This window comes from Mandrillus leucophaeus, unplaced genomic scaffold (assembly GCF_000951045.1).
Source record: "Mandrillus leucophaeus isolate KB7577 unplaced genomic scaffold, Mleu.le_1.0 Scaffold395, whole genome shotgun sequence".
NCBI classification, from domain to species: Eukaryota; Metazoa; Chordata; class Mammalia; order Primates; family Cercopithecidae; genus Mandrillus; species Mandrillus leucophaeus.
Window position 1 is genome coordinate 1,296,174 of NW_012104198.1, and position 17,604 is coordinate 1,313,777.

Below are 17,604 nucleotides of genomic sequence, written 5' to 3' on the forward strand. Positions count from 1 at the left end.
GGGTTTCACCATGTTGGCTAGGCTGGTCTCAAACTCTTGACCTCAGGTGATCCACCCACCTCGGCCTCCCAAAGTGCTGGGATTATAGACCACCATGCCTGGCCAATTATGTTTAAAATAAAAGAATTCCCCCAAAAGCAAGGGAAATACTCTCTCTCTCTCTCTCTCTCTCTCACCCTAAGTCGCAGGACTTCTCAAACTTTTCTACCTAAGTTCTCCTAATCTAGGAGAGAGTAAACAAAGGCATCAGAGTATGGGACAGGGTACCCGGGAGCACAGCTGAAAGATTTTTTTTTTTTTTCTTAACAAGTATGACATTTTGCATTCCATTTTAAATGATTATTTACACATAATTTTTGAAAAAAATGCCAAATATTCAGGAAAAAGTAATGCTCTAGGAAGGCAAATAACGTTTGTCCTATGGTTTCACCTACCTTCTGTCATGCTGACCTTACCCTAGTTTGAGAAGCATAGACCTAAACCCTCTCAAACATACAGCATGTATCTATCCCTTTTATTGAACCCTTTACCTAAGCCAATATGCATAGTCATATATGTATATAAACACTCCTATTTCTATCTTTATTCTTTTCCTATCCTCCTTTTCCCTGGACTGTTTGTATTTCTGTATGTGTGTGCACATGCCACCTCAAATTGTTTGTAGACCAAGGTGGGTAATATAAATGTTTAAAAGTACAAATATACATCCTAGTCTTGTTTCCCTCACTAACAAAATAGATGAGTAGTGAACTAAGATGGTACCTGTCTTTGTTGGTGATGTCAGGGTGGAATTGGGAGCTGAGAGTTTTTTTGCTTTGTGTGCTTTTGTTTTCAGTGGGAGAGATCAAACATATAACTGAGTGGTATAAGAAAGGTAAGGAACTGAAAAATAAGCAAAGTTACCTTAGCATCAAAAAACGTATGCTAGGCCAAGCACAGTGGCTCATGCCTGTAATCTCAGCATTCTGGAAGGCCAAGGCAGGAGGGTCACTTGAGCCAAAGAGTTAGAGACCAGCCTAGGCAACACAGTAAGACTCCATTTTTACAAAATAAATAAATAAATAAGTAAGTAAATAATCTAGGTGTGTTGGTGTACGCCTTTAGTCCCAGCTACTCCTGAGGAGGATTGGTGGGAGCATTGCTTGCGGCTAGGAGGTCGAGGCTATAGCGGTGAGCTATGGTCGTGTCACTGTACTCCAGCCTGGGTGACAGGGAAAGATCCTGTCTCAAGAAAAAAAAAAAAGTGCTAGAAGACAAGGACAAATTAAAATATTGATTTGATCACAAAATGGGATGATAGGCAATTTTATTCCTGGGTTTCTGTTATTTTGACATGGAATGCATTGTACTTTTTTCAATGTTCTAATGTAATGCTCAGGGAAAATCACTTTTTGTATCTATATGCATAAACACATTTTTAACCCACTCCATCCTTCATTAGAAATTATAGCTCACCTGTTGGCTGCCTCTGACACTTCTTTTGAAATAATTAGAAAAAAAGAGAAATTCAGTCACACTATGTACTAGTACCAAAGAAGAAACACCAGGCTTATTAAAGCTAACAAAAAACCATTTTAAACATAAGCGTCAAATGACTCCACACATCAGCAGAGATGGAAATAGAGCTGCACTTAAACCACAGAGAAAGGCAGCTGGTACTGGTTCCCCTTTCTGTGGAAAGGAAAATAAAGGAAGATTCCGCAATTGCTGTGAGCACAGTATAAGAAACAAAATAAATGTAAGAATAAAAGTCAATGGCTCATAAAACATCACTACACGTTACCTCATCTGTGCTGATGATAAGCTGGGACCAACTATTCCACTCTGGACATTTGTCTCTCTCTTCAAAGGTGACATGATCAGAGTTCCAGCAACAATGTTCATGGTTAAACCAGAATCCCCCTGTGCATATACCTTCTTTTAAGTCTGTCATCCAATGAGCAGAGATGTCTATCAAACCAGCTAATGAACCTGATTTGTGGGGAGGGAGGGAAAGGCCAAAGTTAAACTGAATCTCAGAAACTGTTCTTTGGTCCTCAGAATAAGCTTTGTCAGAGAAAATGAGGGGAAAGGAATCAAAGCAACAGATGAGCACATACTTCCCCATTCCACCTGTAACCTCTTTCTCATTGTGTGTTTGCTTGATTTTCACTTATTATCTCTGCACTAAACATTGCCATCTGTAGAATTTCTATATAGAAGGGACTTAGGGGAAGCAAAATGGGTGAGTGGGAGCAAGGGGCTAGTGGGCCTGTCTTTAAGCTGAACTAAGAAGACAAAAACACTATTTTGACTTCAACTTTATGAATACTGATCCATAAAGAGTCAAGTTTATTAAAGATTCTTTTATTCTCACCTATATATATATATACAAGATTCAGAAAATGTGAATTGCCCAACATTGAGGAATATTCTGTGATGTTTATTTGAGATTGCTTAGAGAGGAGAGCTGACGAAGATTATGGGGAGAAGGGCTAAGCCCTGATAGCAGGATTGTGCTCCATGGACAAGGGAATTTGAGCAATGGCAGGAAGGCATTCTAGGCTAAAGGAGCTGAATTTATCAAAGCACAAACTGTGATGTGCATGGAAGGTGAGATGAAGCTATAGACATGTTGAAGCCTCCTGAACCTAAGACATGAACATCCTGAAGTTTTCTTACTGAGAAAGAGCAAACAGTATTATACACAGAACATTCACCAAAGAAAATGATGAGGAAACGGAATCGTGAACTGGGGTCTTATGCACTGTGGCTAATAGACTGATAGGGTTAAGACAGTTATAGTACTTTAGATTCTGGCCTTCTCATCATTTCTGTCATCCAGATGAAGAAACTCTAGCATAAAGAAATTAAATGGCCCAGAATCATGCTTTAGGGAAACAGTAAAGCCATCATAAAATTCACAGTCTCTGAATTCCCAGACTGTTCCAGCATTCAGACACACTGCTTCTATTGTTGCTCTCCAATGCTTAAAAACAAAATACCCTGTGTGTACAAGGGAAAGAAAAATATTCACTGACCACCTAGTGACAAGAAATACATTAAAAGTTTGAGGATATTATGCCTACATTCCAACAGGCGGGAGGCCATGTCATGTGTATGTTTTGGTAGGTGCTAAAAGTGTTAACACAGGCTATTTACATATTTGAAGAATCTAGTCAAATCTAACACATTGTTTGACACCTACTCTTGGCCACTCCGGTCCACAATCTTCTCTGCCTTCTAACTCTTACTGCCTGGATTCAGAAAATTACCATGATGTTATACAGTTTGGCTTATTCTCTGGTTGTTTCATGTGTGCATGTCTTATTTCACCTAACACTGGTACCCTCAATCCTGTCTTCTCCTTCTACCTCTCCTCCTCCCCAGAGTCAGTATTTTCTTCTCTGGTTACAAATTTTATTAGGTTTCCCCTACCCTGAAGAATAAAATGCTGTCCCTTGTCCTTGTTGTCATTTCAAGCCTTTACCTTTCCTCTCTCTCCTATGACTACCAAAACTTCTACAGTGGTTGCCTTCTCTTGAAATCTATTAGGTTGGTGCAAAAGCAATTGCGGTTTTTGCCATTAAAAGTAATGCAATTACTTTTGCACCAACCGAATAGATTTAGCTCCTAATATTTTTCTGAGATGGTTTTTCAAGGCAACTGCTGTGTTCCTAACTGCTAGGTGATATAATCTTTTCTCAGCCATCTTCCTTCTCCTCGGCCTCTCTGCAATACTTAGCATTACAGACCACCCAGTCTATTATTAGGCAGCTCCAAACAGCCAGACCATGTTCTCTCTCCTGTAAGAGCCAGAAGGGGCAGAGTTAACACCCCAGGCCATGGGTTGGCAAACTATAGCCCAAGGGCCAAATCCTGCCTATCTCCTATTTTTGCAAATAAAGTTTTTCTGGTCACAGCTAGGCTTGTTTGTTTACCTATGGTCTATGGCTGCTTTCATGCCACATCAGCAGAATGGAGTGGGTGCTACAGAGAACACTTGACCCACAAATCCTAAAATATTTACTATCTGGCTTCTTTACAGCATAAGTTTGCCAATCCCTGCCCTACACAATTTTTGAAAACCCAGCTATAGATAAGCCATTCCTCATTTGCTACAGTCACGTTCTACTTCATGGCTCATGAATTATTCTCTCTTGGTAACGGCAGCGGCAGCAACATTAACAACTGGCTGCTGTGCTTAATAAGTGCTATTATGTGCTATATCTCATTTAATCCTCACAGCAAACTTCTAACATAGGGACTTTGATTATCACCATTTTACAGAGCAGTAAACTAAGGCTTCCAGGGGTTAAGAAACTTGCTCAAAGCCACAAAACTATCAAGTGGTGGGGCTTGGATTCAAATCCAGGCAGCCTAAAACTAGAGCATCTACTTGATGTTAACTACCACTGTATACCTTCCACCTCCAGGTTTCCACCTAACTTCTCTTTCAGCTCAAGATTACAGATTTGCCTAGGCCCTATCCTTTAATGCCATAAGGACACACCTCTTACCATCTCTACCTAGTGTCCTTGGCCCTCTGCTTCCTCCACTGGGTGAGAAACCTTCTTGGGAACTTGGTTGAAAGCTGTATTTGTACAGCAACTATACCATTTTTAGTGAGACTGTATATTATTTGGAGTGGCAGGGGAGATTGATGGAGTTTATAGGGCAAGGTGGCACCATTCCACCCCCAGCCGCTATGAAAGAATGAGATCATAAGCTTCTTGGGAGTATGAGCCATCTCTTACATGCTTTTCTGCATCACCAAATGAGAGAGTAGATGTTTAAGAAACACCCACAAAATGTCTCAGGAAGTCCTCTTCCACATCTTATCTCCTAAAACCCATGCAGTATATATTTAAGAAAAAAAAAAAAAAAAAAAAACTGTCTCCAACAGAAGGGCTCTTCCTCAAAACAAGCACCAAAGGGCTAACATCACCTTAAAATGGATACAGTATTTTATAGTGTACAAAATACATTTAAATGCATTTCCTCATTTATTTAAGGTAAGAAATGCAGGTATTAGTACCCTTTACAGATGGGGACATTGAGCTTCTACAAGGTTCACCAGCAATTCATTTAAGCTAGAAAAATAGGAAAACACAGTACCTGACTCAGCTCAGGACTTACGGGAGAGACATACCACAATTTTAGGAGATTTGTTTTGAAAACTAACAGTTTACCATACCTGATAAAAGCCCAATAAGGAGCATCAACAACCAGCCGGAAAAAGCATCACTCACACTGTGAATTAAGGCCCATGTTGACTCTTTGCTTTTATTGGTAATCTAGGGGAAAATGAGAAAACATTGGTACACTCTACACACACCCTTTTTTCACTTAAAAACTGTTCAACAAAGAAACACAAAGACAAATCACTGGAGAATAGAGACCAATTTAGAGCTACTTTTCACATAATCTTTAGCTCAACCAGTTTCACTAACAACTTTTGAGGTTTACTGAAACCCCACCTTCATCTACAGTATTGTAATGCCCGCAAATCCCTTATTCAGAGCTTCCGCCCAAGCTGCTCATTTCTTACAGCATCAACTTGTTTTGCTTATTGCAGTGGTATCTTTCTGTCCTGGACATCAGATATTCCAAGGACAATCTCTTGACTCACAGCAAATAGTTTCAATGTTTTTCAAATAATAAACAAACACAGGCTTATTTGAGTGATAAAAGTACAAATTGAGGCTTAATACCTGGGGGCTGTGGTTCAGGTCAGGCAAATTCCCAGACTTAATCGCACAAACCTCTAATTGTACAGTGGTCACAGATACTAAGTGATAGCAACAATGTATCAAAAACCTGCTGGTAACATCAAGGCTATCAGGAGGTGCAGAAAGTTTTATCTTTTAAGTCCCAGACTTAACAATTTAATCTTTCAGGGCCTACATTTTAAAAATCAACATTCTGACAGTTTTGTCACTGGTACCTCCCCTTTCTCTGTACCTCTATTTCTTATCTTTGAAATGGCAACTTAGTTACCCCACCTTATCTACAGTAACGTCACAAACAATTATTCTGAAAATTTCAAAAGCATTTTTTAAAATAGTTTTGACCTGTGACTCTAAGTTTCCAATTTCAGTACTGGAAAGGAACAGTTACATTTTTCCCTGTGACACTGTTTCCCTTCTGATAATGAACAGTTAATGCAAAAAAAAAAAAAAAAAAAGCTCCCTTGGACTATTTGAAAAACACAATTTAACTGGTTTTGGATTACTAATTGGCATAATTTGCCTCAGATGCAACCATTAATATAAAAGGAAGTGTGCACTTGTCATATCACAGGTGACTCTCATAATCTGGATAATATGTTGAATATGCAACTGATGACAAACTGGTAAATTACAGATGGCAGAAATTCTAAAGCCTGCCTGATGAATTGATACATAACGATAAAAAGAATATGTGTATATGTTCCCAAATGGCAGAAATCTTATGAAAAACATGAAATGCTTTATAGTGATCAACTTTTCGAGTTGTGGCAAGAAAACTCAGTAGAATCACCAGATATCCAAGGATTAAGAAGGAATTTCTCAAAACCTATACTTGGGACAACCTGACTCCTGGGTTCAGGTGGTCGTGAGAAAACCAGTCAGGAGCTGGAAAGGCTTAAGAATGAAAAGCAATCTCCATCTGACTACTCAAGACATTTGCTTGGTTCTAAGAGGAGGAAATCATGAACTTGGGAGAGAATGGGGCACCTTAAAAAATCACATTTCAAATCTGGAGTCCAAGCAGAAATAGTAAGAAAGAAAAAAAAATAATAATATCTATTGTGGGTTGAAGAAGTGACTCACCAGAGAACCACCTACTGAGAATCTCTGGGGTTGGACACCTATTTTTTTTAATAAGCTCTCCATGTGGTCCTTCTACAAACCAGAAATTGTGATTCCCTAATTTAAATGATACACAGCAACAAGTTAAAGGCAAATGACCTTGGCAGGTCTCTCTGAGAAGTTTTCACAGTACTTCAAAAAGAGAGAAGTGGGGAAATCCTCTTGCTAAATTCAAAAGAACCTGTGCCATAGCAGGTACTTATGTACCATAGCAGGTACCATAGATGGTACTTACGTACCATCTATTACCTATCACATTAAGTTAATGTCCCCAATTTGAATTTAACTGGTCTTGTGGTTTTGTTGGAGTTGAAAGCATAAGTTTACTTTGGTTTTATGGTTGCACAAGAGCAATAATCACAAGGAGTTTACTTTGTAAACTCAGTAAACACTAGGGCTCTGAGATTTTTTTCTTTTATTCCTTTAACAGAAAATCATTTACTTTTCTTTGTTATGAATATCCTGCATTAAGGAAAAAACCATAAAAGAGAGATGAGATGGGAAAGGCAGATCTTTGACATTTATTTTGCCACCTTCCTCCAAGTTTGTTTTCACCTCTCTTCAGAGGCATCTATATCCCTTTTTGCTGTAAGGATCCTTTTCAACTATTTACTATAGGAAGATAAATCATTAAATACAATTTTTAAAATTTAGGATAAAAATTATGTGTAAGCACCAACATGGCACATGTATACATATGTAACAAACCTGCACGTTGTGCACATGTACCTAGAACTTAAAGTGTAATTTAAAATATTATGTGCAAGTTGTCTTTAAAAACAAATTTAAAAATGAAACCCTATATTGCCAACAGAAACCAGATTCAGTCACATCCAGGGCTGAAGAAAGGAAAGAATAGAAAGAATATGTATCTTCAATTTCTTCCCCTGTATTTCCTAACACTTACCCAAGTGTCGTCTTTTGTCTTACCTCTCGGTGCCTATCCCGGTCTCGAGACTTCTCTCGCACCCAGTCAATTGTATTGAAATCATCATAGGTCCCTACACCAGGGATTGGCTCCTCCAAGAAGTCCATGATCCTATTTGAATAACCTATTCCTCCACCATTGTATGATTTGTCCTCTGTATTGAACAAGAAACAGACATTAGTACTTCAGAAACTCTTAACATTTTTAACACGTTCTTTTTGGTTCCAAAAGGCAGGCCCTTAAACTATCAGATGACTACAGTTGGGGTTGATAAAGAAATACAGTCACCTGGTAGGAACATCCATTACATTCAGAGATTTCTGTGGTGTAGGCACAAAATGATGAGTGGCTAAAGGCAGTGTGAATGGAAAGCGACAGATGAGAGTGACAGTACAAAGAGAGAAACAACAGGAGTTGATGCGCAATGGGAAAGGATTTATGAAACAAAAGACAAAAAGGAGGTTGGAGCAGCTTAGGTATTTCAGTTTATGGAAGGGAGAGAAAAGGGTCAAAGGCACTTGCAGCCATATCACATCAAGAACCATTTTACATTTATAAGGTAATAATTCAATCCTATGAAGTGGTTTTTGCCTGACTGGGGACTCCAAATAAAGCATGTGGGCCTCTTCACAAGTTAAGTTCGCTGGAATGTACAAATTTCCCTTCAATAGGTATAAGACTTGATCTCTGACGTAACAGGCTTGTAGGAACTCTAAGTATGTCAGCACAGTCTAAGATTTACAAGCAGAGATTTAAAGAACAGTGCATGATTCAGTGATTAAATGTCCCTCTCTGATCCTTCAACTGGAAGAAACATATCCACCTGCCCACCCACCATAGTCCCTTATCTACTTTGCTTTGGGTACTTTTACTACAATTACTTCTGTGCATGCTTTATCTTCCTTTCTAGACTAGAAGCTCTTTGCTGGTAGCCCGATATCTGATTCATCATTCCCTTCTCTACGGTGTCTAGCACATATCCAAGAATCAGTAAATATCAGCGGAACCAAAATTTGTTTGATGAACGGTGGGAATGGGGGAGAAAGTTTTAAACTCACAAGCTATACTCACACAAGGCTTAAACTTGACAAAATATTTCAGCAACATCATCTGATGGAATAAGATTTTGCTATTAAACACAAAATACAAAACAGTACTGAGGAATCTATGCAAATGCACACTGGGGAAAAGTGCAGAGTAATGTCATCATTTAATTCACCCAGCCAAAGCTCACATTTGCAGCACCAACCTTGGCAGGGACAAGGCTTCCTCCAGACTGTTTGGTAATGAATCCCTCTGCAGAGGAGGCCCAGGTGGGCCTGAACTGACTCCCTCTCCTCCCATCTGCATCCCCATCTTCACTGTAAACTCCAAACAGACAACTTTAGCACTCTTATGGGGAAAGTTTGAAGGAACACCCCAAGCTGTACTTACAATTGGTTGACCAATTGTAAGTCTTCTGAATACTTAAGTCAGCACGCCTTTCACAGGCAAGGTGTATATTTGAAAGAAAAAACTCTGCAGAGTCCAAATCATCTGTAGGGTGGGGGTGGGGTGGGGGTGGAGTGGAAAAGGTGAGCAAGTTAATCTTAAAACCCCAAACCAAAGTCCTTTCCATATCTTCATTCGTACCTGACTGTAAAATGGTTGGCTGCTGAATCACCAGCCCAGCATTTCCTATCATGTCAGTGTCATACCGATAAAGATGAAAGCTGGTGTGTTTCTTGAGAGCTTAGAGGGAAAAAGCCAGCTAGGAAATGAGCGCAGAAGGAGGATAAAGTATGTATGTGTGGAGGTGGGGGAGGGCAAGCTGTTTTAATTCTCAAGTCCCATGCTGACATGAACACAGGACACCAAACAACCAGATATTTACTTTTTAAGGCAGGTTAATGCTCCAGTTGAATTTGCTCTGGTTTAAGAGTTTTCCTTTCAGAAGGGGAAAAACAGGATTTTGTGAAACTGATTTTAAAAATCATCTGATAGCTATCTAATGTTACACTATCAAATGAGGCCCCTACCTTTAAGGATATTAAGGCAAAATGAAGATCTGCAACAGCTTCTAGCAGGAAAGAAAGAATCCTATTACATCACTAGGTAACATGAGCACCGCATCCTCCTCCTTTGTAGTCCGGTTTCCTTAGAAACGCAATTGTCAGGCCCCTCTCAAAGAGCAGGCAGTGATTAGAATCCTACAACAGACTGTGTGCGATTCTCCAGACCCCCTGCTCCCGGGGGGCATGCTTCAGTCCTTGGTCGGGCTCAAGTCTGCTTACCTTCAATCACAGTTTTCTTTTTTTCTGCCTCAAGGAAGAAATAACCTTGGCAGCCCGCATTTGGTCATTTAGGTTGGGGAGCTGTTACAAAAGAAGCCCCAGTCTGAAGTGCTTTAGAAGGGCACTTGCTGCATTCTCTGCCTTTCACAGCAACAAACGCCACCTAAAGAACTACCAGTGTTCCCTGGCGGTCAGAATGTGATGTCACTGCTGGAGTCACGTGACCAGACCTTTGGACCAGCCTGGGAGAAAGGAAGATTTTTAACCAGGCACAGAAGCCTTAAAGATGTAGTCTCATCTAAACAAATGCCATCAAACTGGTGGCAGTCGGGTCAGCTCAGGAAACCGGGGTCCAGACAAGTCTTAATCTTCATTTAGCAGAAAGTCCAAGAAGGCAAAGTAGAAATACCCAAAAGAATTTAGAGTTACAGGGGTCCTAAGTATAAAAGGGAGAAAAGCAAATATAAAAAAGGCTTTTTTAAAAATACACTGGATAGCAATAACGTGGGTAAAGTCTCACAAACCTAATGCTGAGTGAAAGATACCAGACACAAAAATGCACATAACATTCATTACGATTCTATGCCTCTAAGTTCAAAAACAGACAAGCAAGTTATATCATTTTAGAATACAAATGTAAGTGATTACATTTCAAACAGAAGCAAGGAAATGGCAAAAGTAAAGACAGAAGCTATCCAGAGTAGAGGACTGCCGTGTGGGAGGGGCACATGGCAAGGGCAGGGCTTCTGGAATGCTGGTCATTTTTCTTGATCTGGGAGGTGGTTTATCTGAGCGTTCACTTAATAATTATTCTTTAAACTGTACACATGTTTTATGCTTCATGTACAAGTCATAATTAAAGAAAAATGTGAAAAACTGAACTGCATGTGAACTTACTATACAAAGTCGGTTCTTTAACAGCACCTCATCACTTTGAAAACCCAGAGTATAGTCAAGAAAATGAGTTGTTTCTGAGTAGTAATGCTCTACCCAGAAAGCAACGACAACTCTGATACTCATTAATCCAACCTGGATGAAAGTAGCTATTTTAGCCTGAAAATAAATTCACTATGATGTTTCCATGGTTTTAAAGGGTTGTGAAGGCTATTTTAAAGCAGGTCTTAATTAATTGCACAATAAGGCCAGTTCAGTAAAGAAGAATAAAACTGCTATCTCCCAACTCCCTAAATTGGGAGGATTCCCTAAGGGAACGTGAAGGACAGCCACTGTTAAATATTAACCCAGTCACAGTGTGCTGTAATAATTAGACCCTATGTGTAGAGCTTTGAAATGGTATTACTCGCATCAATTCTTAAGGTTCGATATGCCCTGAAATGTTAATACAATAAAACTTTGTGAAATGTGAGGCATTGCATGGGACCTGTATGCTTTCAGTTCATCATTGTTACATTATCTCACCCACTTGATGAACTAATCTAGCATTAATTAAGGAGAAGGATTGAAAATGAAGTGGCAACTGACTGTATTAAGTGGCCATGAGCTACATTGCTTCTTAAAACAAAAACCATTTGTGGCCCAACTGTGACTGTCTTATTTGATTAAACTTTCAGAAAAGTATGTCTATCTCACTCAAAGAGGGTAATGTGCCCAACCTCTAAAGCCTCCTTCCAAGTTGCTCATTTGTAAACACAATTTTACCTGTAACAGTATCTGAAGACCACTACAGAATTCACTTGTATTATCTAGTATGATTTACATTATCTGTTAGATTATTTTACACTTTAGCAGCTATAGTATTTAGCAGTTAATTCAGCAAAGATACTATCTTTTTTGATACATAAAAATGTATAGTTCTATGGATTGTATGGCTGGTGCCATGTTATTAACTTTTAATGAAAGTTCATGTGTTTCTCAAATGCTTTATCAGCACTTCCAAGGGAGGCACTTTTTTTTTTTAATCCATGTACAGTTACTTCCTTTGAGCACTAGAGGGCTGGTGGTTATGATTCAGTCCTCATACTAAATAAAATAAGATTTAATTACAATTTAGATTAAGAAATAAGGCACCAGTATCAGAGTTTGACATGCTTTATTTCTTTTATTCTTTTCTACCCTCCATGCTTTCTCTGGCAAATTTGCCATCTTTAGTGTGTGTTCATTATACAGACTGCTCAGTGTAGGTCAATTGATATTATTGTGAAAATCAGATAAAGAAATTCTTACCAATTTTTGATGCATCCTATGATAAAAATGCAATAATAGAATATTTTGAGATAAGCAGAATACTTTCTGAAACACTGATCTGACCAGACTATTTCCCAATTTTTACAATGCCAGTGGCCCCTGCGCAATATTTTGAAAACTTTTAGCACATGAAGACCTCTAAATGGTTAACTGACACAAGTGCAGACTGTGAATTTAAAAATATTCATCCTACTTTTTAGAATAGGAAAAACAATATATTTTAAAATGTATAATAATGATGATGATGACAGCCATTGCTACTATTTTAGGTTTCATCAATGAAAAGGTTTAACTTGTTCTCACACTTTCATCAAGATATCTACAGCTGACTTGATGACAAACAGCTTAAGTCGTTGGTCATATTCCACATCTAGCTGGTTTCTTTTCTTAGCATTTTTAAAACTTAGTAGAAAAAAATAGGCCGGGCGCGGTGGCTCAAGCCTGTAATCCCAGCACTTTGGGAGGCCGAGATGGGCGGATCACGAGGTCAGGATATCGAGACCATCCTGGCTAAAATGGTGAAACCCCGTCTCTACTAAAAAATACAAAAAAACTAGCCAGGCGTGGTGGCGGGCGCCTGTAGTCCCAGCTACTCGGGAGGCTGAGGCAGGAGAATGGCGTGAACCCGGGAGGCGGAGCTTGCAGCGAGTTGAGATCTGGCCACTGCACTCCAGCCTGGGTGACAGAGCGAGACTCCGTCTCAAAAAAAAAAAAAAAAAAAAAAAAAAAAAAAAAAAAAATTTTAAAATTTAACTGTCAAGAATGGCAGCAGAAATGATCTACCCATCAACTAATGATGCGCAAAGTAATGAAATGCAAAAGGTTTTTCAAAACACAATGCATTAAGAGCTAAGTTTCTGGCGTGTAAATATGCTGCCAAGGAAGGCAGAGTAAAATTAAACAATGAGCCCACGTGTCAGGTTGGGGTACTTAGGTGAGTTTAGATTTTTGACTCTATAAGAAAAAAAAAATAAAACTTATTTCAAATTTTGAAGGCATAGTAAATGTTATATATAAAATAACTTAATGTTCTAACAGAAAAATTATTCAAGTTAAAGTACAATTAGATCTCAACTTGAATGACAGGACAAAAAGCCCCCAAAAGGCTAATTTGCATTGCCTGAGTCCAGGAAAAACGTACAGTAAACCAGTCAGAGAAAAAAGTCAACATTGAAACAGCTTTCCCGTAGGGTTATACTCAGGTCTAAGACTTAACAACAGGTCTTTAGAAACACACTGCTTGAATGAGCAGGCATATAAATGAATGTATTTAACTCAGTTCCCATTATGGAAACCACTTTCTAATTTTTTTTCTAAAAATCACATGATGCTTTAAACTGGAAAACCCCTTAAAATACAAGAAAAAAAAATCTGTTGAGAATAATGTTTATTTAAATCCCTAACCAATATGCCATTAGAAATTTACCTAGGGGGCTGAACAGTAACTGATTAAGTGAACTAGTTAAACACTAACAAAAACACAAGGGGAAAAAGGATAGGAAGAAATCTCATGCACAGACCTTGAAGTACTGCTTTAGTAATATTATAGCTGCATGAGGGCTCACTAATTGGCAACAGCCTAAGGAAATAAATAAGCACTCAAAGAAATGGGGCAGGGCTATTGGTATATATCACAGGACTTGAAAATAGTCCCGTTAAAAAATGTATTTCAGTTTTACAGGGATATATTGTATTTTTGCAAGGCTGGAACCACATGTATAAAAAATTCAACATCATGCCTAGCACACATCAGCAGATATTCATCCTGTGGTCATTTAAACTTTACTTGCATTCAACAGCAAATACTAAGAGCCTATTATATGCCACTTCTTACTTCCATACCTGCACCCTGCTTCCCTTCTTGTACTGGTTCATCCATTCTAGATCTCCCAGTAAGTCACATAAACTCTTTCACATCCCATTTCACCTCTTTGTCTGATAGTACATTACAGCAGAAGCCCTGATAATTAATCAACATTTGTAGGAACTTTCTATCTAGCAACTTGTGCCTTCATTTTGCTTCTATTTTGTTTTCCCATTTAACTAAGTCCAGGGTCAAAAAGCAAATGTTGTTGGAGTAGCCCTCCTATCTAAGTCCTGGATAGTATCTATCCAAGACTACATTATGCTTTAGTATACTCTTAGTCGACCCCTGGGACACTTATTCAGGGCAGCTATTCTGTTGGTATGCATCTATATGCCATACCAGTTTGCTAAATACTGAAATACTTCAGTAGCTACAGATAAATAACCACTTTTTTCCTGAGGACTCTCCTCCCCCACCTCACCCTACCCTAGAAACTCCTGAACTTACCCATGATCCAGCAAATGGAATACCAGGAGGCTCCAGGACACTGCCCCAGTGCTATGTCTGACAGCCAATCTGATTGGGCAGTGCCTGCGTTGTTTTGAATCTCATCCCTGCACTCATTTCATTTAGTGATCCACTGCTTTGGTTCCTGTTTATAGCAAGTTAAAACTTGGAAGGTGTCTAACACGCAGGAAGGACAACAAAGAAGAGACTCTATCCCGACTCTGCTGAGAACTAGGCAATAAAAGGGGTGGTGAAGGCTGTGGGAAATGGAACTGCAAGAACCCCAACAAATCTATTATATCAAAATGAAGTTTGAGAGTTATGAGAAAAATACAGGAAGGTTGGGCACGGCAGAAAGGCATAGGGAAAGCTGTGGAGACAAACATGAATTCAGATTCTAACACCTCCTTCTGACTCTTTATTCCCAGTGGATACAGCTCCATCTTCACTGGGTTGTAGATATTTGCTTGGGGTGTATCTCTTGTAGCCCTCTTATTCCCAGCATCTGCTCAAATCTGGAAGTTCCTGACTCAACTCACTTTCATGGCCAGTGGAACCAGGGTGCTAATTGACAGAGTTATCAAAGTAACCAAAACAGCATGAGGACTTTGGCTTGGTATCTGCAGGCTCCCACTGGACTAAGATGCCACAGAAAGCAATGTAGCAATGAAGTAAAGGGGCTAGATTTGACAAAATTGCTGAGAGGGCTCTCCACAAAAAGTAAACAGTGCCCTACTCCCTTACTTATTCTTCATTCCTTCCTTCTCAATTGTACACATTTATGGGACTGTCAAGAGAATGGGGAATGTCATGGGTAGGGAGACACTGCCCTAAAATGCCTATTACATACCACAGTGTTGGGAAATTCTTTGGGTAGCATGATCCTGCCTAATAATTTCTAATTATTGTTTAGAACTGGAATTCTCCAGTTCTGTCCTAAGTCTACATTGGTTTCTATCAATTTCCAAAAGGAAACTGGGCACACGAGACTAGCAATTATTCTTTAGTGGCGGGGGAGGGGGGGTGGAATTTCAAGAGAGAAAAATACCAATCGTGAAATTCTCCTTGGATTCATAGGAATTGTGTGATGTCATGGACAGAAAAATAAGTTTCAAAAAAGCATATATATATCTCATGTGGGAATTACCCTTAAAGACACAGTTGCACCCGTGCACACCAGTGTATGTGTGTTATTCATTGCAGCACTGTTTGTAGTAGCAAAAACCCAGAAACAATAAAATTATCTACTAATAGGGAAATAGTGCAAGGAAAGAAGTAGACTGGTGTGTAGTGAAATAGAAATGTATTCCAGACATATTATGTGAAAAAAGCAAGTCACGAAATAAGAAGAATATGTCTTTTTTTATTTTTTTATTTTTTTAATGTGTGTCTGTATATGTGACTGGATAGAGAAAGAACTGGAAGGATCATACTGAATTCTTTTCGGTGGTTGTCTCTGGAGTGGGAAGAACAGGGGAGACTTTCACATTTTAAAAACCTGTGTATTGTTTGAATCTTTTATAGTGAGATATATTTATGAGTTATATAAGTGATTTTGAAAAGAAAAAATACTAGCAATGCAACTGGAAGAGTAGAGACAGGACACTGCAAGGAGCAGACCTATGTTCTGGAAGGCAGATTACTGGGATACTTGTGGACAAAGCAGGTGACAGTTTCTGGTGAACACCAAGAGGGAAAGCCCTGAGAGGAAGGCGGCTTATTCAGTTTTTAAGCAAGAACAAAGTGTGATCAGACCTATTATCCTGCAGTGAGAAGATGTGGATTCCAATCCTAGCTCCATAACTCACTAGTTGTGTCACCTCGGGCAACTGCCTTACTCTCTGTGAGTTTACAGGTTTGCCATCTGTAACATGAAGGGATATTAGCAAGTATAATGTTGAGGTCCCTTCCAAATTCATACTCTATCATTTAAGAGTTGATTTTTTGTTTGGTCACTCATATATTGGATTGAATGACTTCTGAGAGGCCCTTATCTTTAAGGAATTCCAAATGATATTTTGATAGCATAGCTAACTGAGAATGCTCTACTGGCAAGATCATAAAATGGTGCTACCAATCATTAGAAAAGAAAGGTAAGACTCAGCTCATCAGCGAGGTACAGGACTATCTAGTATCTCACTGAGACTCAACATTTCTGGCATATGGTTAACTACACAGAGCTATACCCATATGGCTACAGTATCTCTGGCTTACCTGGTAGCCTCAGATCTTAGAAACATATGGCGCATACCCCCTGAGGCATTACAGCAACCCCTTCCTCTACCATGTGTCATAAATTGGAACAAAGTGGAGCCAAAAAATATATTTCCTTCAAGAAGGGACCAAAGTGGTTTTATCAAATGAAAATGGGGAACCTCTGGATTCAGCTCCTGCAAGCAAAGAGCTTAGAAGTTATTACTCTCATCCTTACAACAACAAAACGTTGGATAAACCAAAAAAAAATCAATGATCTTCCTTGGACCCACTGGAGAACTGAGGTTGCAGAGGAAACTGCCACCCCAAAATCTGAAGAGACAAGCTTATTCAAAGAGACACAGCTGAGATCTGCTTACCTGGAGTAGAAATGGCTGGAGCTGGTAGAAACACAAATGGCAACTTGAACAAGCTGCTGAAGGCTGAGTGTGGACTAGTGTGAGTACAAAAAACTCCTGGGGACCACAGTCTTAGCGGAGCTCCTACACCAAAGCTCTACCTCCAGGAATCCCACCAAGTTCTCACAGTGAAGATCTAAGAATCCCTCCTGGCTCTGACAAGGGGAGGGAAAGAGATATTATTGTGAAATTTGCCAGAGATTTCTCCGTAACAAAGGCCTCAGGGGAAAATACTTTGCCTGAGCCTTATCCTGGTTGGGAGAAGGACATTCCTCCCACTCCCACCCCCTCTAGCCTTCTTATCTCACCTAAAGCAGGGGAATATACTCAACAGGGTGCAGGGCTTCAAGTAAACACATTGGGAATGTTGTAGTCAAAGAAGAGAGTAGAGGGCAGGAAGGACAAAAAGCTATACTACTGGAGAAAAATGTATGAAGGT

General features: G+C 39.3%; 1 protein-coding gene across 4 annotated transcripts in view; it reads right to left on the reverse strand.

Moving 5' to 3' along the window:
- CLCN5 (chloride channel, voltage-sensitive 5) overlaps positions 1-17,604 on the reverse strand; it is a 160,040-nt gene that overhangs the window by 21,462 nt on the left and 120,974 nt on the right. For 2 of the 4 annotated variants that reach the window (XM_011991346.1, XM_011991347.1), the window contains exons 5-7: positions 7,764-7,915; positions 5,177-5,276; positions 1,784-1,971 (exon numbers count right to left, since the gene is read on the reverse strand). In XM_011991346.1, coding sequence (XP_011846736.1) covers positions 1,784-1,971; positions 5,177-5,276; positions 7,764-7,915 — 440 coding nt within the window. Of the gene's footprint in view, positions 1-1,783; positions 1,972-5,176; positions 5,277-7,763; positions 7,916-8,049; positions 8,299-10,034; positions 10,236-17,604 lie in introns of those variants that run through there. The other 2 variants (XM_011991350.1, XM_011991349.1) reach the window with 2 other exon arrangements.